General features: G+C 56.2%; 1 protein-coding gene across 1 annotated transcript; it reads left to right on the top strand.

Moving 5' to 3' along the window:
- Positions 1-1,793: 1,793 nt before the first annotated feature.
- IL2RB (interleukin 2 receptor subunit beta) lies at positions 1,794-24,569 on the top strand. Its single transcript, XM_032266788.1, has 10 exons — positions 1,794-1,961; positions 7,758-7,878; positions 8,324-8,438; positions 9,433-9,511; positions 12,269-12,374; positions 14,060-14,208; positions 15,474-15,639; positions 17,513-17,627; positions 19,592-19,676; positions 23,184-24,569. The coding sequence occupies exons 2-10, from the start codon at positions 7,791-7,793 to the stop codon at positions 23,934-23,936; spliced, it is 1,656 nt and encodes a 551-aa protein (XP_032122679.1). The 5' UTR covers positions 1,794-1,961; positions 7,758-7,790; the 3' UTR covers positions 23,937-24,569.
- Positions 24,570-24,827: the final 258 nt, after the last annotated feature.

Below are 24,827 nucleotides of genomic sequence, written 5' to 3'. Positions count from 1 at the left end.
AAACAGACAAGAGAAAGAAGGAAAGGGCATCCAAATTGGAATGCCTAAAGACTCCACCAAAAACCTATTAGAACAGATAAATTCAGCTAAATTGCAGAATACAAAATCAAGGTACAAAAATTGGTAGCATTTCTATGCACCAACAGCAAACAATCTGAAAAAGAAATCAAGAAAATAACTCCATTTGCAATAACTACAAATAAAATAAAATACTAGGAATAAAAGTAACCAAAGAAGTGAAAGATCTCTACAATGAAAGCTATAAAACGCTGATGCAAGAAATTGAAGAGGACACAAAAAATAAAAAGATATTCCATGTTTATGGATTGGAAGAATCAATATTGTTTCTTCTGCCCTTCCCTCTGCCCTAGACTAAGGCTGTCTGGTGGAGACAGGTCCACACTACCCAGAGAAATATACGGATTCAATGTAATCCCTATCAAATTACCAATGACATTCTTCAAAGAAGTTGAAAAAATAATCGTCAAATTTATATGGAACCACAAAAGACAGAGTAGCCAAAGCTATTCTAAGCAAAAAGAACAAAGCTGGACAAATCACATTATCTGACTTCAAATTATATCACAGAGCTGCAGTAACCAAAACAGCATGCACTAGCATAAAAACAGGCACACTGACCAATGAACCAGAATAGGGAACCTAGTTCTAAAAATAGAACTACCATATGATCCAGCAATCCTACGGCTGAGCATACACCCAGAAGAAAGGACATTAGTGCCTGGAAGAGACATCTGCACCTCAATGTTTGTTCCTGCACTGTCCACAATACCCAGGATTTGGAAGCAACCTTAGTACCCATCAACAGATGACTGAATAAAGAAAATGTGGTACATATATGCAATGGAGTATTATTCAGCCATGAAAAAGAGTGAGATCCTATCTTTGCAACAACATGTTTGAAACTGGAGGCCATTATATTAAATGAAACAAGCCAGGCACAGAAAGACAAACTTCGCATGTGCTCACTTATTTTTGGGAGCTAAAAATTAAAACAGTTGAATTCATAGAGATGGGAAGGGCAATGGGGGTGAGGGGGAGTGAGGATGCTTGTCTCATACAAAAATAGAGTTAGAATGAGTAAGATCTAGTATCTGACAGCAGAGCAGGGTGCCTTTAGTCAACAATAATTTATTGAACATTTAAAAATAACTAAAAGCATAATTGGATTGTTTGTAACAAAAAGAAAGGATAAATGCTGGAGGTGATGGATACTCCATTTACCCCGATGTGATTATTACACATTGTATTCCTGTATCAAAATAGCTCGTATACCTCATGAATGTAGACATTTACCACATACCCACGAAATCAAAAATTTAAAAAAAAACAGTCATCTGTGAATGCTAAATGGAGTAAGGGGCTTCCTGGAAGGCAGGGTGAAAAGGGAATCTCCAAAGGATGGTGTGTTGCAGTCTGGGAGGAGGGTGAGGTGCTGGGGTCACCTAGAGGGACGGGCTTGTGTGAAGCCTATGTGTTAGTGGTATGTGTGTGACTGGATGGCGGTGCCAGAAGTGTGGGGTAGTCTGTGGGAGTTGGTGTGGGGGTGACATAGGAGGGGAGACACGGAGGGTCTAGGTTCCCTTGGCTTCTGTGTGCAGCTAGGCCCGTATTTGAGAGTAAGCGAGTGTGTGTGCCTGTGTGTGCGTGTGTGTGTGCGTGCGCTCGTGTGTGCCGCCCCCAGCGTAGGAGGCAGATCTTTATCTTGGCCCGGGGTGCTTGAGGAGTTTCAGGCTTTCTCATAAGCTTCATCTCCCCGCCTCTCCACCCAGCCCTTGCCCCTCCATTCTCTGCACAGGAAGTGGGCTGGCCCTGGGCTTTTAGTCTTTAGCCGCAGCCTTCTCCTGGGCCAGAGCTGAGCAGGGCCCTGGGGAGATGGCCACGGTCCCAGCAGCGGGGAGGACTGGAGAGCGCGCGCTGCCACCGCCCCATGTCTCAGCCAGGTGATGCCCCCTCCTCCCTCCCGTCCCCTGTGGACCAGCCAGGGGGCTGGGAGTAAAGGTCACAGAGAAACTTTCAGCTCAGACTCAGTTCACCCAGCAGTTTCTGCCTAAACTCCCATCCCCCAACTTTATCTTAGAATTCCCCTGGGGAAGGAGTGGGGCCAGCTCTCAGGGCTCCTGGCTGAAGAAAAATCCAGTCCCCAGTCCCAGGTCACCCCTCCTTCCCAACCCACCCAGGGGAGGCTAGGGGCTGTTATGGGATAAGGGGCTTCCCTGGACCCTGTGTGCTGGGCCCCCAGCCTGGAAAGGTGGAGGAGGGGTGGGTGGATAGCCTGGGTGCCCTGAGAGGGTGCCGAGTATGGGGTGGGACAGGCGGGAGCCTCTCCTGACCTTTGTGGAATGGGGCCCATATACTGGGAGAGGCATCTCTGTGTTGAATGCTCATCAGGAGGCTTGTGGAGCAGGCGGGGAGGGGAGGGTCCCCTTGGAGAGCCAGCTGTGAAATGAAGTGTGCTATGTGGCCTCTGTGAGCCCCAGGCTGGAGGCAGAGCCCTGAGTTTGAGTCTGGGTTTGTCCCTTCCTCGGCTGCATGGCTGGAAAGGTCAGTAGCATCTCCAGGCATTGGGGATGGGACCCCATCTTTGGGGCTGCATCAAGCTCATGCTCTCTCCTCTCCTGGGTGCCGAAGCCTCCCACCCTTAACTGTGTTTGTAGCACCTCGGGGGACGGGGGTGTGGAGTGAGGGGCTGAGCTATCCCCAAGGTCCCCTTCCTTCCCCCACAGCCAGGGTCCCACACCTGGCTGGGAAAACCCCTGAAGTTAAATAGCAAGAGGCAAACACAGTATATGGGGGCAGTGGGGTGGCAGGTGGAGGTGGCCGGAGGGGATGAGGGAAGGACATGCGCCCCATCGAGTTCAGAGGTCAAGCGGGATGCACCACGGGCTCCCGAGCTTTACCACCCTGCTCCAGCCACCACGTATGCCTGATGGCAGCAGGGGCCCCAGACTGCATCTGACCAGGTTCAGATCCCAGCTCTACGCCCTTCTTGCCTGGGCGAGAGGCTGACCTGTGCCTCAGTCTTCTCATCTGGCAAAAAGGAGGAATACTAGAGCCTCCACATGGGGCTGCTGGGGGGCTAAATGCTGAACCGCCCCTGAGAGCTCAGGACAGAGATGGAGCAGGCCCCAGTCCCTGTCCGCTGCAGCATCTCACTGGCAATCAGATGGTAGGGTCAGCCGCTCCGTTCTGGGCTTCAGTTCTGGCATGGATCAAATTGGGAGGGGGGGCGAGACCTACCTTGCAGGGTTGTGGTGAGGACACAGGCATCCGTGGGTGTGACCAGTTTCGAGTCATGAAAGACAGGGCACTTGTGGGTGTGCCTGAGGACCAGGCGAGGGAGCTCTGGACTTGAGGCCCTGTGCTCCTCTTGCTGTCACCTGAGGCTGGGCTTTTCCTCGCCGTGCTGCCTTGAGTGGGTTCCTTGGCCTCCCTGAGACTCAGCTTCCCCTTTGCAGAATGAGGGTGCAGCCTCAGTGACTGCCAGGCACCCCCTCAGCCCTGAGCCCCTCTGGCACCCCCACACTGTCCTCCCCTGGACTTTGCTGTGTCTGTGCATGGCTGCAGCCCAGCCAGCGGGAAGCAGATTCCAGAAGCACTTTCTCTGCCTGCCTGGCTGCCTCTAGGCTGGGCCTGTGGTTTGCCCCTCATCTTCCTTTGACCTTGTGCCCCTTTGTCCCCCGCCACCTTCCTCCCACCCTGGGGCTCTCTGAATGTCCTGTCCTGGGTATGGGGTCATCCTGAGGCTGGGCCCTACCTGGGGGCAACCAGGGAGACCCCCACACAAAACACTGGTGGTGCCCTTGCCCGAGGGCCAGGCTGGCATGATTAAGCATGAAGGGGCACAGGGGCTGTGGGAGTCCGTCCCCTGGTTGGGCTCTCAGGGGCTGTGGGAGTCCCCTGGTTGGGCTCTGCACTCTTTGGGGTCCCTGCCCTGTGCCGTCTGCTACTGGGGGATCCCAAGAAAGAGGTGAGCAGCCTCCACTCTGGGGAGGTCATGCTCCCATGGAGACGATGGGCCAGGCCAGGGTGAGCCCATGGTACCCAGGACATGCACCTGCTGGTCTGTCTGTGCCCTGCTGGGCCCTGACTCCCAGGGCAGGGAGGGTGGCAGCCTTACCTTTGGGACCAGTGTCTGGCAGGAGTGAGCCTAGAATACCTGCTCCGCCTCTTGCTGTGTATGTGATCCTGGGCAAGTTAGGGGCTTGGAGTCTTAGCTTCCTCATCTGTGTAATGGGATAATAAAGCCATTGGGCAGCTTATGTGAGGCTGTTGGGCATATGTGAGGCACTTGGCCCCAGGCCTGGCACAGAGTAAGTGATCAGTGCGTATGACGAATATTAGTAGGTTACCAGTGCGTGTTTACCGTCGTGTGAGCTGTTGTGGTGGGAAGACGCGTCCGGGGAGTTCCCTGGAGGAGGATCCCTGCCTGGGAGCTGGGCAGTCTGCCCCGGCTAAGATTCCGGGAGGGCATCTTATCCGCTACATGACCTTAGGCAATGTACTTCACCTCTGTGTGCCTCAGTTTCCACGTTGGAAAATGGAGATAATAGGAGTCTCACCACCAGAGGCCCTTATTGCAGCATTTAAAGAGATATAAGTGGAGTCTGGCATACAGCAACCTGTCAGCCGATGGTTTTGGTGTGGTGAAGGGGTTGGCAAGCAGCGTGCAGGTGGGTTCTGATCCCAGCTCTGTGCTGGGCTCCTGATGTGACCGTTAGCAAGTCTGTTCCACTTCTGGACCTCAGTGTCCCCAAAGGTAGAACAAGGGACTGGGATTGCTCAGAGAGCCTTTGCAGCTCTGACAATGTGTGGGCCTCTGACTCTCATTCCTGTGACATCTGCCTTAGGAGATGGAACCCATGGCTGTCGGGGCCAGGGCGCGTGTCCCTGCTCCATGCTGGCTACGACGTAAGCTGTGAGACAACCCAGGCCCACCCAAAGCGCTCTGCTTTTTTTTTTGCAGTACTGAGGCCTCTGACCACACGCATTCATTTTACTGCATTTATTGAGCACCAACTGTGTGCCAGGCCCTGTGCCCAGCAGTCCCTGGAGCAAGTGCCCTGCTGGACCAACCCCTGGCCAATGCTGCCCTGCTGCTGCCAGCCTGGAGAAAGGAACAAGACGCTCAGAGGAGCAAGACCTCACCCTCCATTGTGGAAATCAGGGAGGGCTTTGTGGAAAAAGGCATGAAGGGCTGTTTGAAATGGGTTTGAAGGATGGTAGGTTCTGTAGGGGACCTGGGGAAAGGATAGACTTGGGAAGGACCTTTGGAGGACAAGCGTTGGTCTCCTGGCCAACTGGGGCTACTGGCTTTTGCAGGCGGGTAGGTGCAGTGCATGTGTGCTTCTGCTTGGGCACACACCCCTGCTTCTGTGAGGGCAGAGCCTGGAAGGGTTCGCTGATCTCGTCCCGGTCCCAGAAAGCCTCGAAAGCGGGAATTTGGGCTTTGGTTGCAACAGGGCCACTGAAGGTTTCTGGGCAGGGAGGCGGGTAGTTGGGCTTCAGGGAAGGCAGGTGACAGCCGGCCGATGGGGTGATGCCATCGCCCAGGTTGGTACAGCACGGGGCTGGCCTGGTGAGTGTGAGGAAGAGACAGCAAGTTGTCATTGGACTGTCCTCCTGTGTATGGAGTGTCCTGGCTGGCTAGGTATAAGGACAAAGGTTCCCTGGAACAGGAAGGGTACAATTGTCCCAGACCTGAAAGTCAGACAGGAGAAGAGCTGGGGATGAGCTGGGTTTTTGCTGGGACCAGGAGCATCCCCTGTGAGGGGGTCCTGCAGACCATCAGGAGAGACGTGGGGGCTTGGGGCTGAGCTGGAGGAAGACCCTTGGAAGTTGAGGGCTGAGGCCATTGAGAGACTGAGAGAGAAGGGAAGGGGAGGAAGAGGTGGGAGCTGCTGGAGAGGGAAGAGCAGGCGGCAACAAAGCCCAATGCCGAGGGGCCTTGGAAGCTCTCAGGATGGGAGGGCAGGACGGAGGGAAGGATGTGCCACCTCCTCCCCAGCTCTCGACTCATCTGCCCCTTTCCCCTCTGCCCCGCCCCTCTGACTGGGGCCACCTCGTCTTTCCCTGGAAGCGCCCTCCTCATCTCCCTGCCTCCCCCTTTGCCTGCTCCAACCAACTCTCCTGGCGGCAGTCCCCGCACCTTCCCGAATTGACGGAGTGGTCACTTTCTCTTTCCCCTCCATGCACCCAGCCCTGGAGGGGGTGGGAGCAGCCACATTTCTTGGTTGGCTGTTTCCCCTGCGACAGTGGTGGTCGCCTCACCTGTGTGCTGAACGGAGCTTCCACGATGGGCTAGGGGTTCCCTGAGAAGAGGCGCTGGCAGACACTATTTCTTATTGGACCTCAAATATGGGGGCCCCGGGAGGGGCCTCTCTGAAAGTCTCCTTGGCAGGAGAGCAGCATCTTGGCTGAACTGGGAAGGTGGTTCCCCAGGCGCCAAGGGCCATGGCGGCAGGCAGTCCTGGGTGCAGATCCTAGAGAATAGGAACAGGGATGGTGACCTGGGCTGATGCCTGTAAAAGCACTGGTCACTGGCTGCGGTGGCTCACACCTGTAATCCCAGCACTTTGGGAGGCCAAGGCGGACGGATCTCCTGAGGTTCGGAGTTTGTAGACCAGTCTGACCAACATGGAGAAACCCTGTTTCTACCAAAAGCACAAAATTAGGCAGGGTGGTGGCGGGCACCTGTAATCCCACCTACTCAGGAGGCTGAGGCAGGAGAATTGCTTGAACCTGGGAGGTGGAGGCTGTGGTGAGCTGAGATCGCACCATTGCATTCCAGCCTGGGCAACAAGAGTGAAACTCCGTCTCAATAAAAAAAAAAACAGAAAGAGAAAGAAAAAAAAAAGCACCAGCCAGGGGCCAGTGTGTAATAGAGGCTCTGGGAAACTTAGAGATTTCATGTCTCTTTCCTCCCTGGGGAATAACCTGGGTGACCAACCTGGTTCTGCCTCCAGGGAGCTTCCAGGTAGCTCCCCTACCTAGGGGAGTATGAGCGTGTATAAGGTCCTCCATAAAGACTACTGCAGCTGCAGCCCTCTGTGCCTCAGTTTCCCCTGTTCTCTAGGGCTCTTCAGTCTTCAGGTCAGAGCTCTTATCTGCTTTTCTGCTTCTCCAAGTTCACGTCCTGATGCCTCCATACCATTGCCTCAACTCCCTTGAGGGAGAGCGAGGGGCAGAAGCAGTCGCTATGCTTGGAGCCCTCTGGAAGCCCCTCTGCCCGCTGACTTTAGCTCGCTCTGTTTTTATTCCATCACTTGTTTGTTCAAGAATTTTTTTTGCCAGGTGCCTACTATGTGCTGGGCACTGTTCTAGGAATTGCGGACCTCGCAATGAACAAAACACAAAAATCCCTGTCCTCAGTGAGCTTACGTGACTCTGTGTGTGTTTGTGAAGAGAGATAGAGGAAAATATAAATCAGTCAATAAACAACAAATAAATAGTGCCATGATGAAAATGTGGGGGTATGGTGAGTAGGGTGCTTCTTCACGCAGTCTAGTCAAGGAAGGCCTCTCGAAGGAGGCGGCAATGGAGCAGAAACTTGAAGGAAGGCTGTGAGCATGCATGGGGCAGTGGGACGAGCAGGTACAAAGGCCCTGGGGCTGGACTGAGCTGGCTGGCACAGGGCAATGCAGACCACGCATACTGAGGGGGCAGCCCTGCCTGCCTCTGGGGACAGCAAGGCCTGGGGTGTGTGTTTATGTGGGCTCTCTCTCCCTCCTCTCCCCCAGGGCTTCCTTCCTCAGCTCCATCCTGTGGATATAATGGCTGCCCCTGCTCTGTCCTGGCATCTGCCCCTCCTCGCCCTCCTTCTGTCCCTGGCGACCCCTTGGGCATCCGCAGCAGTGAACGGTAAGGACCCTGGCATCTGGACAGCTGTGCGTTCCCTAGGGGAGGTGGCTAAGGCCCTGCTAAAGCCTCTCCCCAGAAGGAAAGGAGGCAGAGGTGATGGGGCTGCCTCCTGCCTCACCCTCTGTCCTGGACCCCCACCCTGACACGTGTGCCCGAATGCACACACGCATGCATGCGCGCACGCACACACACACACACACGCCTCTCCAAGCCACAGGCACATGCTGCTTTCTGTCCCTGCCTGCCTTAGCTTGCTATGGGAACTTGCAGGCTCTGGGGCTCCATTTCCTCTTCTCTAAAGTGGGCCCACAAGTTCATTATCCGCTAGTCAGAGTTACCCGCCTCCTCCTCCGGCCGACGTGGGGGCCAGGTGCAGGGGCAGTGGGCGTGCCTCGGCGGGGCATGGGCACTGCAGTCAGCACTCACACGACCTCTTGCCCAACAGGCACTTCCCAGCTCACATGCTTCTACAACTCGAGAGCCAACATCTCCTGTGTCTGGAGCCAAGCCGAGGCTCTGCAGGACACCTCCTGCCAAGTCCAGGCCAGGCCAGACAAACGGTGAGCGTGTCCTCCTGGCTGCACTGCAGAATCTTGGGATGGTGGGAGCTTATAGTCTGGATCCTATGCGTCGGACTCTAAGGAGTCCGCATTTACAGAATCTTGGATTAATAGGACCCACAGACACTTCGAATCACAGGAGGTGGGACCCAGGCGTGGAATTAAGGGATCGTTTAACAGATTTTGGGAGTCAGCTATTTTGACTTCTAGTACCTGGGTGGAGTCCAGGCTGCAGTGGAGGGGCTGGGGATGAGCTAGACAGGGAAGTTTGGGGATGCTGAGCTACAAGCCTGCTATGCCAAGGCTGGGCTCCACTCTAGAGGCAAGCGGAGAGGAAGTGGGGAGAAACAGGGGTCCCTAGGCATTTTTGGTAATCTCAGATTTTGAGAGACCCTGTGGGCAGCCGTGGGGACAGGGAACCTGGGAGTGGCTGGGGTGCCTGGGGGCTGGGGGACAGATATCACTCTGATGTAAACATCCAGGTGGCCGGTGAGTGAGGGACTGACCCCAGGTAGGCTTGATGGGGTCAGGGAGAAGAGGAAGGCCACAGAGAGGGGGCCAGGCCCAGGTGGATCCCATGGGGTGTGGGGTGGGGAAAATGGGAAGGGAGACGGATGGCCAGGGCGGGTGGGGGTCCTGGCTTCTGGGTGAGTGGTGATTCCAAAGGGCTCTGAAGGCCCAATTAAGGACCTGAGCCTCAGGGAGCTTTGGAGGGCTCCGGGTGGAGAGGACCTCCTGTGCTGACCTGGTTTGTTTCCAGATGACTGCAGGTGCCGTGGGACCAGGCTGGGGTGAGGGGCAGGACAGGTGCCTGTGCGGGAGGAATACCGGGAGTCAGAGGAGGAGGAGGTGCCCTCATGGAGGTTGGCAAAGGGGCCCCAGCCGGGCCTTGCTGCCTGGAGCCACCCTGGCAGCAGAGAGATCTGAGAAGATCGCTTGGGCCAGCTCTGTGGGTCCTTCCTGTTCTTCTAAGGAGGTGCTTTTGCCTTGAAAGGCGGTGGAACCAAACCTGTGAGCTGCTCCCTGTGAGCCAGGCATCCCGTGCCTGCAACCTCATCCTCGGACCCCCGGATGTGAGTAGCCCGCCCAGGGAGAGGGTGCAGGGAGAGGGCGGCCTCCCAGCTCCAGGCTGCAGTCTCGGGGTGGGCCCGATGCAGGGGAGGAGCTGGGGCCCAATGGCCGGCTGAGGCCAAGCAGCACGCCCAGTGTGGAGGAGGAGGTGGAGAAAAACACGTGACACCCCAAGGTGTGGCCTCAGGGCTGCCCCAGGGCCGAGGAAACCTTCTGTGAGGCATCCGCCACTCTGCCTCTTCTCCCGCTGTCTTCCCTGCGCTTTGTGGGCCCTATGACACTTGTGTTCCTTATCAAGTAAGATGGCCCCCGGTAACTAATAATGACCACACCTGCTCGTCCTGGAGTCTTGGCTGCTCAGCGCAGTGTGGGGGCGAAGGCTGCAGACTTGGGAGCTAGATGCTCCAGCCCTGACTTCACCTCATTCAGCTGGGTGACACTGGGCAGTCCCTGTGCCCCAATTTCGCCTTCTGTAGAATGGGCATTATAATGGTACCTACTTGCTTGAGTCAAGGCCCAACAAAGGCTTTGTTGTTTAGGACCTCCCCAGCCTGAAGGTGGGACCTCACCAGGGACCCGCCCCCTTCTGCCCAGGCTGCTCTGGCCAAGGGCACCTGCAGGCCAGTGCCAAGCTGTCCCCGGTGCTCCCTTGGCTCCTCAAAGTCCAGGGGACAGAGGGGGCCGAGGCAGCCGGGGCCAGTGAGTCACTGCTGCCCCGAGCTTGGGCATGTCTGGCCTGGCTGTGGCAGCACCTGGGCTTGGCCTTGCTCTGAGATTGGATTAGGAGCAGATACCCCCAAGCCTGTGGGGGCAGCGAGGGTCCTCTTGGGGACTCCGAGAGCACAGAGACGCCTGGGTCCAGGCTTGGGCGGCTGTAGCTGCACCAGGGGAGCTCCTAGCTACTTTGGAAGGGGCGGGGGTCCCTCTTGTCCCCAACTTGCACTGGATCCATGGAGCATGCAGCCCCGGCTGTGCCTCCAGGATCGGATCGGGCGCCAGAAGCAGGGAAGAGGCCAGACCGTGGGAGCAGACACCTCTGAGCCTGCGGAAGCAGGGGGCATCTTCCCAGCAAAGACATCGTCAACCTGAGGGTGATATGCCGTGAGGGGGCGTGATAGAGGATGATGACCACTCAGGACACCCGGACCACATCTTCCACCACCATCGGGTTATATGTATTCCCGAGGGGCAGGAGAGTGTGGAGATGGAGTCCCACAGTGGAGCTGATAAACTCACAGCCTCTGGAACCCGATGCTGTGTCCGGGCAGGGAGCTCTGTAGGTGGCCTGGTTTCTGATCCTGGCTCCACTATTTCTTAGCTGTGTGATCTCAGGCAAGTCCCTAAGCCTCTCTGTGCTTCAGTCTTCTCAGCTATAGGATGGAAATAGTAACAGTGCCTGTGCCCAAGGCTGTTGAGAGAATTAAATGAGATAATATATGTAAAGTGCTCTAAAGAGCGCCTGGCACCGTGTGAGTGCCCAGGAGAATGCATGATTGGCAGTATTTTTACAACAATGATAATAGGAATAATAATGATGAGACTATATTATCTGGGAAAATCTAGCCCCCAGAGCAGCTATAAGAAGGCTAGGACAGGATCTATGGGGTGGAGAGGAACTGGCCAGTTTGGGGAATTCTAATGACCAGGTTCAAGGTTTGCTCATTGTGGGTCTTACACAGGTCACAGGGACTGTGCCCACGGTCCTGGCCCTGAAATCGGCATCCTGGACTCAGATCCTAACAGGCCTATGCTTCTCAGATCCAGGCCCTGGGTCCAGATGTGGCTGTGGACTCAGGCGTCCCTGCACTCTCAGGCTCTGGGAAGATCCCCCCTGCCTCTGCAGGCTCGGAGGGGCAGGAGGCGCCCACTGTCTGGCGTCTTCCCTGCTTCTGGCGCCCGATCCGATCCTGGAGGCACAGCCAGGCCTGCGTGCTCGATGAATCCTGCACTAGACCTCCCCTAAGCCGCTCACTCGGCAGCCCTCTGTCAGGCGTGTCGGGCCAGGACTCGGAGACGCAGCCGTGCTGCAGGACACAGAGGGCCTGGGTTTAAACCTGGGCTTCCCTGCTGTCCAGTGCATGACCTCAGGCAGGTCCCTTGACCAGCCCAAGCCTCAGGCTTCCCACCCACACCATGGGATGGATGCTGTGTGCTTGAGGGGCTGGGGCATCTGAGCAGTGCCTGCTCACAGGAGATGCTCAATACCTGCCTGTTTTCTTCCAGAAAATTCAAAGGGTAGGGATGGGGAGAGGTGGGGCAGGAGAGGGCCTTTCACACTAAAAAATGTTAAACAGGTACTATTCCAGACCTGTACCTTCGTGGTGGCTTACCAGCTTGCATGCCTCCTGTGACAGGGAGCTCACTCCCTCTCAAGATAGTTTGAGGTACCTCTCGAGGTAGCTCAAGACCTAACCTGATCATTTTAGATCAGGCTTTGAACTACCTTGACCCATGGGTTACATCCAGCCCACTGCCTGTGTTTGTAAATAAAGTTTTATTGGAACACAGCCCTGCTGTTCATTTAGATGTTGTCTGTGTCTGCTTCACACTACAGTGGTAGAGTTGAGTCATTGTGACAGAGACCACGTGGCCTGTAAAGCCAAAAATAGTTGCTATATATAGCATTTTATAGAAAACGACTGCCTTGGGTGATGGGGCATGTGGAGAAGCTCCCGTCCTCCCCTGGTCATCCTGGTGGCCTCCCCATTCCCCCACCCCCAGCTGCCAGAAGCTTCACCCCTGCTCTCCTTCCCCTGCAGTCTCAGAAACTGACCTCAGCGGACATCGTCAACCTGAGGGTGATGTGCCGTGAAGGGGCGCGATGGAGGATGATGACCACTCAGGACTTCGAACCCTTTGAGAACTGTGAGTGAGGAAGCCAGGGTGGGGCTGGGGCAGGGCTGGGCCCCCCTTTCCCCGCGCCTCCTCTGGGATCCTCCCTGCTCCAGCCTCTCTCCCCTGAAGCTTCCACACCTACATCTGATCACCTCACTGCCCACTGTTCTCGGGATGAAGTCCTGGCTCCTTACTCTGGCATTCAAGGCCTCTTAGGCTCCAGCCCTGGGCCTCCTCCCTGGTACTCCTCCGCTTGTGGCCTATATTTCTGCCACAACTAAAGGCCTGCTCTCCACACCCACCTTGCCTACCCATGCCTCTGAGCCCTTGCACATGCCAGTCCCACTGCCTGGAAGGCTCTTACACCTGGAAAATTCCCACTCATGCTTCGAGGCTTAGTCGAGAGCCACTTCTTCCAGGAGGCCTTCCTAGACTCCCCTAGCTCTTTGTACATCCTCTTTCAGGGACTGTCTGCCTGGTTGTAGGTCTGTCTCTTTCACTGGGCTGTAAGCACCCTGAGGGCAGAGTCTCTGCCACCCCTGTGTCTCCTTGCCAGGCACCCAGCACTAGGTCTCATCAGGACAGTGCTTTGGCAAGGTTTGTTGAATGCCCGAGTGCCTGCCTGCTGGCCTTGGGGGCCATATCCAGGGAAGCAGTGGGGTAGAAAGAGAGTCAGGCCTGAACTGGATGCAATCTGACTGGCAGACCGTCGGACCTGCCTGAGCCTGAGTTTTGGGGAGAATCGGAGTCACCTACCCCACAGGCTCATAAGGCATTTTTGAAACAAGACAACAGAAACTGCTTACCATGTAGTCAGCACTCAACGTCTGCTTGTCACTTATGTGGTTCTACAGAGTCTCAGAAGTATAGCAACTGAGGCTCACTTAACTTCAGAATCACACAGTGCTATAATCATCACATTTCAAAAAAGTGAGATGATCCATGTAAAGCTCTCAGGTCACTTCTTTTTTTTTTTTTTTTTTTTTTTTTTTTGAGACGAGTTTCACTCTTTTTTCCCAGGCTGGAGTGCAATGGCGCGATCTCGGCTCACCGCAACCTCCGCCTCCTGGGTTCAGGCAATTCTCCTGCCTCAGCCTCCTGAGTAGCTGGGATTACAGGCACGCGCCACCATGCCCAGCCAATTTTTTTTGTATTTTTAGTAGAGACGGGGTTTCACCATGTTGACCAGGATGGTCTCGATCTCTTGACCTCGTGATCCACCCGCCTCGGCCTCCCAAAGTGCTGGGATTACAGGCTTGAGCCACCGCGCCCGGCCAGCTCTCAGGTCACTTCTAAGTGCAGAGAAAAGCTGCCGTGAGCCATTCATTCAGCAGATACTGAATTAAATACCAGATAATATTCCAGGCGCCAAGGACACAGCAGACAACCAAGTCCCTGCCCTCAAGGAGCTCACAGTCTGCTGGGGGAGACAGAAAGTGAATAAAGAAACCAAAGCGTCGATTTCATAGGGCAGGTGATAATGAATGAGCACCGTGCATAGAGATTCAGCAGGCAAAGGGGATGCCGAGTCGGGGTGCTCAGGGAGGGCTTCTCTGTAGGGGACCATTGAGAGGGTCCTGGAGGCAGGGAGGGAGTGGGCCCCGGGGCTCTGGGCATGGGAGTGGTAGGACATGCTAGGAGAGGGGAGTGGCAGGTGCCAGGCGCGAGGTGGAGGTCATGCCTGGCTGCTCTTCCTTCCCCACTCTTGTCTCCAGTTCGCCTGATGGCCCCCATCTCCCTCCAAGTCGTCTACATGGGGACCCATGATTGCAACATAAGCTGGGAAATCTCCCAAGCCTCCCACTACTTTGAAAGAAAACTGGAGTCGGAGGCCCGGATGCTGTCCCCAGGCTGCACCTGGGAGGTGAGAATGTGGCCCAGTCCCCAGCTGCTCTGATTCCTCCTTCCTGTCCTGGTCCATGTCCTGTCCCTTTGTCATTTCGGCAAGATCCCATCAGCCTCAGGTGGACGACGGTGAGTGACAGTCCAGCCCTGTGCTCTTCTGCCCTGCCTGGGGCGGCCTCCCCTCCTTCCACGTCCTCCTCATCTAGCCCCCTTAGTCCTGGGGATCCGGCTGGCAGCAGGTTCCAGGCTGACTCCAGGGAAAGATTCAGACACCCAGGAGGCAGGCAGCTGCCCAGCCCTGTGGGCTTTCAGAGGCCCGGGAACCACCCTCTGTGCGTCAAAGCCCACCTGCTCCAGGTCCACGCGGATCTGTTGCTTATTCATTTACCGTATACTCACGTCTTTATTCACTCAATTGCTCACTCAACAAATATTTGCTGAGCACCTACTATGCGCTGGATGATGGGGAGGGGTGGAGAGTGAACTTAGCAAACTTCTACTCTCAGGAATCTCACGCTGGGGCGGGGCAGGCAGGCAGGCAGCAGACTCATCAACAGGCTCTGGGACAGTGACTGTATGGGGTAGTGACAAGTTCCATCAGGAAAACCAAATGGGGCAAGGTATTTGACAGTGACGGGCACAGGCCATTTCAGACTTGGGCGACCAGGGAAGGACTCTCTGACACCTGGGGATCCAGAAGAGCTGACCTGCAAAGATCTGGGGAGAGTTTTGCAAACACAAGGACCTGCCCCGCAAAGGCAGGATGGAGCTGTGTGTCTGGGGAGCGACCCAGGGTGGGAGGGCTGCGTGGAGATGCCCTGCTTTCTGGTCCTCTGGAGAACAGACTGCAACGGGGCATGGGTGGGAATCAGAGAGCAGATGCAGGCGTGGGAGAGGGAGGCAGCTCAGGCCTGGGTGGGTACGGGGGGGAGAGAAATAGATGGTTCTGGAATGGCTCTGGGGGTAGAACCAGGTTCTGGGGGTGGAACCGGACCCTGGGGGTGGAACCCAGTTCTGGGGGTGGAACCCAGTTCTGGGGGTGGAACCAGGCCCTGGGGGTGGAACCGGGTTCTAGGGGTGGAACCAGCTGATCAGCTTGACGGCTTGGGCTTTAGGGGATGAACTTGGGGTTTGAAGCTCCAGCAGCTGGGTAGTGAGGGGGCTTTTGGGTGGGAAGGGAGTGGGGTACAGCTGGCAGGGGGCGAGGAGGGTGCTGCGGTGCTCAGCCTCCTGGACCTGCCATGGGAGGTGAGGTGGGCACTGACAGTCCTGTCTCTGCCCCAGGAGGCCCCCCTGCTGACCCTCAAGCAACAGCAGGAATGGATGTTCCTGGACACGCTCACCCCAGACACCCACTATGAGCTTCAGGTGCGGATTAGGCCTCTACGAGGCAAGCACACCACCTGGAGCCCCTGGAGCCAGCCCCTGACCTTCAGGACGAGGCCTGCAGGTACTGGTGGGCAGCAAGGGTGGGAGGGCGCTCAGGCAGGAGGTGTAGGGCTGAGGGCCCCACAGGGTCGTGGGGTGAGCCTTATGCTGTGCTGAGGCGCAGGATCTGAGAAATAAAGAGACAGGACACAGAAGTACAAGGAAAATGCAGCTGGGCTCGGGGGCCATGCCACCTATATGTGCAGTCAGGCGAGGCCCTGAATGTCCAGAAGCGTGAGTGTTTATTGTGTATAGGTTAGGGGGCAGGGCAGTGAGTGAAATCATCTATAAGGATAGTGATAGGGTCGTGAGCAATAAAACATGGGGTCCACCCCCATTAGGTCACCTAGGCCAGGAGGTGGACAGTGTGTAGCAAGGGGCCTGTTCCCATGAAGGCAAGGGCCATATGCATTAAGGGGTCCACCCCCATTAGGTCACCGAGGCTTGAAGGTGGGCTGTGCACAGTGAAGAGGGTGCAGTGTGCAATACTTCTATCTATGGGAAAACTACTTCTAAGAAGATTTATAGGAGGATGCTTTAAGTCACATAGCAGTGACAGAGCAGTCAAGGTTACTGCCACCTTCTGGCAGCTTCCAATGGGCTCTATGGGAAGATGCTTTTCAAGCAGCACAGTAGCAAGAGCTGATAAAGTTCACAGTCACCAAGGTGGATTGCTGGTCTGAGGGCAGCCTTCCACAAGAACTGGAGCAAGGTCCTACAACTCCTTTATCAGGAGGAGTTGGCTCTCGCCCCAAGCCTGCCATACAGCGGGTATCTTTACGATACTGAACGCTGCCGCCTGGGCCATGGATTCTTGTCCTGGTATAACCGTTTTCCCTTAATTCATGCTCTGTACTGTGTCCACTCTAGGCATTCCTCCGATTATGAACTAAGATATAATTATAGGTATATATGTAGGGAAATATTCTTTAGACACTCATACCATCAAGTATTATATGATTATATGTAGAGGATTATATAAAGGGATGCTTTAAGCCCTAATTCTATAAACTAATATATGATGATGTAAAGGATTATATAAAAGGAAATAGCTGAGTAGTAACACTATAAAGTGAGATATTCCTCAAGCCCTAACTGTGCCAGGGTTCTGCTTAGCTCTCATTCCTCGGTGCCTGTATGGGGGGGTTACCCACAGGAGGGGTGGCTGGGGATGGCCCTGGGGGCGGCTGGGAGAGAAGCTGCTCTGTTCTCTCCCTGCCTGGGGTGAGGCTGCAGCAGTCAGCTCCATCCCTCACTTGTTGTGACCCTGCAGGGGACCCGGTTTTCAGACAGGAACAGGATTCAGTGAGGGGACCGGGCTTGCCGTGGGCCCTGTGAGTTGGGGAGGGTTAGAAAGGCTCTTTTCACTTCTCTCCACCCTGAAATGTCAATTGCCCGGTTTCTGCCGGGGCTGGGGGCGGCTGCTTTCACCTCTCGGCCTCATCTGTGAAATGGGTAAGGTGACAGCGAGGCAGGCCTGCTGGGAGGAAGGCGTGCGAGGCCCCGGGAGCCTGTCCCTCATCACATCACATTCTGAGTTAATGCAAGCAAGACCTGGGGTCCTCTAAGTGGTGCGTGGAGGGGGGTGGAGGGAGGGGTGCAGCCAGGTGGAGCCCAGGCTGCCCTGGGGGCAGTGGGAGGCTGTGGGCTTGCCAGGTGGGCCCATGGGATCTGTTTGGAGCTGAAGGAGCTCTTGGAAGGCCACCGTGTCATTTCTTTTTAGCATCAAATCTGGCTTCCCAGAGAGGACAGGCTTAGCAGAACCCTGTCTGTTCCCAGCACCCCAGACGCAGGCCTGCCTGGCAGGGCCCTGGACTGGGATGTTGGAGTGACCCAGGGTGAGTGGGGGCGCTTTTCTAACCCCTCTCCTTGCTGTTTCTCCCGCCCCTGGGCAGCCCCTGGGAAGGACACCCCGCCTTGGCCCAGCCACCTCCTTGTGGGCTTCAGCGGGGCCTGTGGCTTCATCATCTTGGTCTACTTGCTGGTCAACTGCAGGAACACCGGACCATGGTAAGAAGGTGCTCCTCTCCTTCCTTTGTGCTTCCACCCCCCAACACACACACACATGCACACACACATGCACATGTACACACAAGCACACACATACACACAGGCGCACACACACGCATACATGCACACACAAGCACAATGCACGCACACACCCATGAGCACACGCATGCACATACACACACATGCATATACACACATGCACACAATCACATGCACACACACTTACACATACTCCCACCCCAACACGCACACACGTGCACACACACATGCATGCACATGCACACAATCACATGCACACACATACACACTCCCACCCCAACACATACATGCACACATGTACACACGTGCACATGCACACACACAAACACACATGCACACACTCCCACCCTCAACACATACATGCACACATGTACACACATGCACATGCACATACACAAACACACATGCACACGCACACATACATGCACACATGCCACCTTGCCGGGTCAGATTCTGGACAGCCCCTGCTCTGATACACTTCTGCTTCCTCTTCCTTCCAGAGAGTCCTCCCTGTCCAAAACCTGGCTTTTTCCCTGTGTCCGGTCCCCACAGGGGAAACCTATGGAACCAGCCCAAGGGGAAGGTGGGAAGTGCAGCCCTCCAGGGAGCGCCCCTGGGGTCCTGTTCAGAGCACTGCTCTCAGGACTGGGGGTGCCCGCGTGCATGTTGGCCGTGTCTGTGTCTGGGTCCCCACCGGTCCATCTCGGTCTGACTGTCATTGGCTTATTCCCATACCCACTGAGTACCAGCTGCATGCCAGGTGCAGCTCAGAGTGCTGGGAATGGTGGCAGGCCATAGGCCTGTGCCCCAGCTCCGTGCAGCTCACAGCCCAGAGGGGAAGGCAGATAATCATGCAGGCGTGTAACGACACACCAGGGTCAGGATGGCAGAGGAGGGTGCCGATGTGTTGCCATCCCTCGGGATCCATGGGGAAGTGGTTCCAGGCCCCCCACCCCACCGCAGATACCAAAGCTGGTGGATACTCACTCAAGTCCCCAAAGTTTTTTTCTTTTTCATGGAGTGCTGCTCTCCTGACCCCCGTCCTGGATCAGTGGTTATTAGCGGTGTTCGGAGCCCGTTTCCCCTTTCCTCCCAAGAAAACAGGCATTCCTCCACCCACCTGTCCCCTCCCCCAGCTCCCTGCAGGCTTTCAAGGGAAACATGTCCCTGCAGGGTGAGAGGTCCTCTCCCAGGCGTGGGTTCAGTGGCCTCCAGACTGCCCTCCTCCTTGTCGTTCTTGCGCACTTTGTCCTTTCTTGACCATGTCATTCTCCTGTTTAATGCCCTTCAGAGGCTGCCCATTGCACGGGGCCTCCACCAGCCACGTGGAACCTTTGTGCAACTAAAAAATGGTGCCTCTTTCTTCCAGGCACTCAGCTTGGCAAGCAGAAGATGGGCTAGAATTCAGCCTCACTCACCACCTCTCCTGCTCCCTGCCCAAGCCTAATGCCCTTGGGCATTGCACAACCTGAACCACCACCCATGGCAGCCCTGACAAGGAAGCTTCTCTCTCCTCTCCCTCTTCCTGGTTCACTCCACTTTTTCTGGCCATCTCCCTCCCTGACCCTCTCTCTGGCGTGTGTATTTGCCCCCACGGACCCCCACGTCTCCATCTCATGAGATGGAGAACACCCTGCTCTCTGTCTCCACAGAACGAACTGTGATGTTGCACACATGCTTTGTATCTGTCTCCCCATCAGAATGTCAGCTTCTTGAGAGCAGGGACCTCCTTTGCCAGCCATTCTTGTCTCCTCAGTGCCCAACACAATGTCCTCCCACAGTGAGCACTCCGTCGGTATCGGCAGAATCTATACAGAAGTAAATGTGGCGTGGCTCTGTGCCCTGCATCCGGAGCTGTGGCACTGACAGGAGGACGCCACAGCCCTTCCCATTCTCACCCTCCTTCTCTCCTCTCCTCTGTCCAGGCTGAAGAAGGTCCTGAAATGTCACACCCCAGACCCCTCGAAGTTCTTTTCCCAGCTGAGCTCAGAGCATGGAGGAGATATCCAGGTAGGAGGCCGGGGGGCGGAGGCAGAGGAGGGCAGGGCTGTGAGTGGGATGCGGGGGTGGGAGGGGAGTAGCTAGTTTTGTGGTTTTTGAGACGGGACAAAACGCTGAAATGAGCAGGCTCCTGGCTGGGCGTGGGTCTTTTCTCCAGCTCTGGCACTTTCTGTCTGAGCCGGACTGCCTGGGTTCTAATCCCAGCTCCACCACTTTCTGGTTGCACGACTTTGGGCCATCTGTGGAGCCTTTCTGGCCCCAGTTTCCTCACCTGTTAGATGGGGAGAAAAACAAACAGTGTTACTATGTGTCCTGCCCTGAGAACATGGCCCAGCGCACAGTTAAGTGTTCAACAGGACCCTATCTGGTATTACCGTGGCCAGTCTGCTGAACGAACAGAGCCTGTCAGTGCAAGCTCTCTCCACCCTACGGTCTGTGCAGATGTGCCCCGTGCTTCTCCTGTCCCCGCCCCAAATTCCTGAGCAGGCTCTGTAACTTAGCTCAGATGCTAACAAGTCTTCTGGTCACTTTGAGTCCCAAAACACCGACCTCACTTTTTTTTGAGACGGATTCTCACTTTGTCACCAGGCTGGGGTGCAGTGGCACGATCTTGGCTCACTGCAACCTCCGCCTCCCAGGTTCAAGTGATTCTCCTGCCTCAGCCTCCCGAGTAGCTGGGACTACAGGCATGCGCCACCCTGCGCAGCTAATTTTTGTATTTTTAGTAGAGACAGGGTTTCACCATCTTGGCCAGGATGATCTTGATCTCTTGACCTGGTGATCCACCTGCCTCAGCCTCCCAAAGTGCTGGGATTACAGGCGTGAGCCACCTTGGCCACACTGTTCATTTTTCAAGTACCGGCTCACAGAGCAGTAACGCTCTGAACTCTGTTTCAAATTCAGTTGTCACCTCTTCCCCAGCCCATGCCCCTTCAGACAGGAAGCTTCAAGAGTGAAGGGGGGATGTGTGGGGGACCTTATACCACCCTAGTTCCACTCTAGGCTCCTAAGATTGGGGGGTGGCAATGAGGTAGGGGCAGAGGGAGGTCAAGAGGAGTATTGGGGAGGAAAGCCACGACGGACCAGAGCTGTCATGCCCTGGCTCTGGAGTTCTCTATCAGGGCCGACCAAGGGCCCCTTCTGGAATTCCTTGTAAAACTCCCAAGACAAGAATATCTTAGTTGCAGTATTTTTTTTTTTTTTTTTTGACATGGAGTCTTACTCTGTTGCCCAGGCTGGAGTGCAATGATGTGATCTCGGCTCACTGCAACCTCTGCCTACCAGGTTCAAGCGATTCTCCTGCCTCAGCCTCCCTAGTAGCTGGGATTACAGGCACACACCACCATGCTCAGCTGATTTTTGTGCTTTTAGTAGAGATGGTGTTTCACCATTGGCCAGGCTGGTCTCGAACTCCTGACCTCAGGCGATCCACCCACCTTGGCCTCCCCAAGTGCTGGGATTACAGGCGTGAGCCACCACGCCTGGCCATTACTTGCAGTACTCTTGGTGTGCAGGAATATAAATCATTAAAATTCTTCCCCCAGCCTTGAAGGTAGCAAGATTCCTATCTATAAGGTACTTAAGCAAGCCATGGCTGCCTATGTGTCAGAAGCATGGTGGAAGAGATTCCCCATTGAACCGGTCAGAGGCTGGGCTAGCTTAGCTGTGTGCTCAGATCCTTTCCAGCTTCAAGTCCTGATTTTATGCGCCTAGGACATTGTGAGGTGGGAGGGTCCAAACCCTTCCAGCTGAGGGCATCCGTGGGTCTAGAATCCTGCCTGGGCCTAGTGTGTGGAGCACACTAGGAGGAAGGCACCATGTGGCTGGGGGTTGGGGCTGGCCAAGCGGGCACCACTTCTGCATCTGGGTGGGAGACCTACCCCTATCCTCTCTACCCCAGGACTCACAGGGGCCACAAAGCCCACCCCCCGCTTCCCAGGGGACCCTGGAATGTGCGTGCAAGTGTGGGAGTGTGTGTGAGGGGCACGAGCTTCTCCTGAAGTGGCCTTCAAGGCATGGTGGGCAGAGGACAGGCCCGGGAAGTGGCTGGCTGGAGGCAGTGGGCCTGGCTCTCCGGCGCTGGGCACAGGCCTGGCCAGTGCCTCTCTGGCTGCTCACTCACGGCTGCTGCCCAGCCCGCCGTAGTCCCAGGTATCATGAGCCTCCCCCGACCCATGCTTTTTCCTCTCTGCCCAGCCAGCGGCTCCTCTTTGCCATCCTCAGTTTACCCCTTCTGTCCCTCTCGGCCTTTTCTTTTGTGACATAACTCCTGATTGTGGGAAGGGGGCAGATTTAATTGAGTGATGTGTGCATGTGTGTGCATGCATGCGAGAGTGTGTGTGTGTGTGTGTGTGTGAAGCAGCTGGTTCAGCCTTAGGGACTCCCCCTGGAGAGGAGAACTGGGCATTCGCTGCTGGTTCATTAATTCATCTGAAATAGATCCATGAGACCCGCCAGCCCTGTGCTGGGCAGAGTGCTGGGGAGCCCATCGGGCCTGGCCCCTGTGCTTAGGGGGCCATAGTCCAGCTGCTGAGGGCTCCTGGGACGGAGGGTTGGCAGTGCCCCCAACTCACCCACCCGAGGCCCTGCCGCATCACCGGGAAGTCCCGCTGTCCCCCACGCTGCTGTGCAGTCTGTATCTCACCCTGTTTCGGGTGTTCACATCTCCATTTGCTTACCTGACGTCTCCCTGGTGACCTGATGGGTGACCGCGAGGAAGTCAGGAGAGACTTGGCTAACTGTTGTGGAAACTGAGGCCCAGAAAGGTGCAGGAGCCTGCCCAGGGTCACACAGTCAGTGAGTGCCAGGGCCAGGGCTAGAACCCTGGTCTCCCCACTCCTTGCCAGGGCTCTCTGGATTCCTGAGCAACTGAGAAGTACTCTGATGGGCACTTTCCTCTCTCTGTGTGGGGAGGGGATGGAAGGCAGAGGGGGTGGGGGCTGCAGAGAACTGAAGAGGAGAGGCGAATCAAGAAACCATCAGCTCCCCCCAGAGACATTCCCACCACAGTGTAAGCGGGGACCCTGGGTCCATGACGGGGCCAGGGCAAGTCCCTCTCTGGGCATCTGTAAGGTGAACAGGCTGTGCTTTCAGTGCCCTTCTGCTTTGGTACGGGTGGATCGATTCATACACTTGTGCTAGTGCCCGCTGGCCAGTCTGAGGATTCTCTCCTTTGCTGTGTCCAGCATCTAGAACAGTGTCAGGTTCACTGCAGGTACTCAATAAACAGTCACTCTTGAGGAAGTAAATATTCCTGGGCATGACTGGGAGCCAGGCAGGCTTGTGCTGGGCTGTGGGTCAGGCAGTCTTCCTGGGTGGGTGGCCCAGAGGGCTCCCCAAGCCAGTGGGTGGGTTGGGGGAGTGCAGAGCTACAGTCAGGGAGGACTTCCTAGAGGGAGAAGCCCTGGACCAACTGCTTCAGGAGGATGAGGAGTCAGGAGCTGTTGAGAGTCCAGAGGAAGGGGTGGAGGGTGAAGGACGCCCCAACTTACCCACCCCTGGCCTTTCTCCCACCAGAAGTGGCTTTCCTCGCCCTTCCCCTCATCGTCCTTCAGCCCTGGCAGCCTGACACCTGAGATCTCGCCGCTGGAAGTGCTGGAGAGTGACAAGGCGACGCAGCTGCTCCTGCAGCAGGCCAAGGTGCCTGAGCCCACGTCCTTAAGCAGCAAGCGCTCGCTGACCAGCTGCTTCACCAACCAGGGCTACTTCTTCTTCCGCCTCCCGGATGCCCTGGAGATCGAGGCCTGCCAGGTGTACTTTACTTACGACCCCTGTGCAGAGGAAGAGCCTGATGAGGGTGGGGCCGGGGCGCCCACAGGGTCATCCCCCCATCCCCTGTGGCCTCTGTCAGGGGAGGACGATGCCTACTGCACCTTCCCCTCTGGGGATGACCTGCTGCTCTTCTCCCCCAGTCTCCTCAGCGGCCCCAGCCCCCCAAACACTGCCCTTGGGAGCAGCGGGGCCAGTGAAGAGAGGCTGCCCCCTTCCTTGCAGGAGAGAGTCCCCAGAGACTGGGACCTCCAGCCCCCAAGGCCTCCCACCCCAGGAGTCCCAGACCTGGTGGATTTCCAGCCACCCCCCAAGCTGGTGCTGCGAGAGGCGGGGGAGGAGGTCCCTGACCCTGGCCACAGGGAGGGGGCTGGTTTCCCCTGGGCCAGTCCTCCTGGGCAGGGCCAGGTCAGGGTCCTTAACTGTCGCTTGCCCCTGAACACCGATGCCTACTTGTCCCTCCAAGAACTCCAAGATCAGGACCCAGGTCACTTGGTATAGACAGATGGCCAGGGTGGGGGGCAGGCAGCTGCCTGCTCTGTGCCGGGCCTGAGCGGGGGCCTGTTGAGGACTCTGTGCCCGAGCCTAGTCCACTGCTGAGGACACTCAGTGTCCAGTCCTCTGGATGCCTCCACCCAGATGGCCCCCACCCCCTGCACACTTGGCCCATCCATTTCCAAACCTCCATTGCTGCTCCCTGGTCCTGCTGCCCGAGCCGGGAACTGTGTGTGTTGCTGGGGGAGGTAACTCCTCAATTCCCTCTTCAGTCACCCAGTCCCATGAGTTTAGTCTCTGAAGCATCGCTCCTCTCCAGCCCTGCAGCTATTCCCCATCAGTCCCCGAAGCTCTCCAGGGCTCCTCGCCCCACCTCTTCCCTGGGTTTTCTACCCCAGCCTCCTCCCCTCCCCTCCCTCTCCAGAGAGCAGCCTGAGCATGCTTTCCATAACCCAAACATGGCCATGCTCCTCCCCAGTTAAAAAATCTTGCATGGCTCCCGCTGCCATCAGCCCCGCTCATCTGGCACCTGTACCTCCTGCATCATGTGAGGACAGTCCCTTTGGCAACCGTCCCTACAGTTCTGAGCTGCTCAGAGCTCCCGCACACCCCCTCTGTCACACCTGCTTATTCCCTGAGCCTGCTGTGCCCTCCCCCTCATTTAGGTGACAAACTCCCCTGGAGGGAAGCACTTCCTCCCTTAATCTGCCAGAAACTTCTAGCCTCAGTGCTGGAGGTTGAAGCTATCAGGGACCCAGGGCGACTGGAGAAAGAGGCCCTGTTACTTGGGATCTCTGAGACCTCAGAGTGCTTGGCTGCTGCATCCTTCATGCTGGGCCCCAAGTATGGGCACAGGTCCCCCCACAAAGTAGACGCCTGCTGCATCTTCCCACAGTG

The sequence above is a fragment of the Sapajus apella genome, unplaced genomic scaffold, assembly GCF_009761245.1.
Source record: "Sapajus apella isolate SASKATOON/1434 unplaced genomic scaffold, GSC_monkey_1.0 scaffold160, whole genome shotgun sequence".
Classification (NCBI taxonomy): Eukaryota; Metazoa; Chordata; class Mammalia; order Primates; family Cebidae; genus Sapajus; species Sapajus apella.
Note: the sequence above shows the minus strand (reverse complement) of the source record. Positions and strands in the feature narration are given on the sequence as shown.

Bases quoted from the DNA above. Each gene is read 5' to 3' on its own strand.
- IL2RB (XM_032266788.1), top strand. From the start codon at position 7,791: ATGGCTGCCCCTGCTCTGTCCTGGCATCTGCCCCTCCTCGCCCTCCTT. The intron at 8,439-9,432 runs GTGAGCGTGTCC...TTGCCTTGAAAG, and splicing joins CAGGCCAGGCCAGACAAACG to GCGGTGGAACCAAACCTGTG. The intron at 19,677-23,183 runs GTAGGAGGCCGG...TTCTCCCACCAG, and splicing joins AGCATGGAGGAGATATCCAG to AAGTGGCTTTCCTCGCCCTT.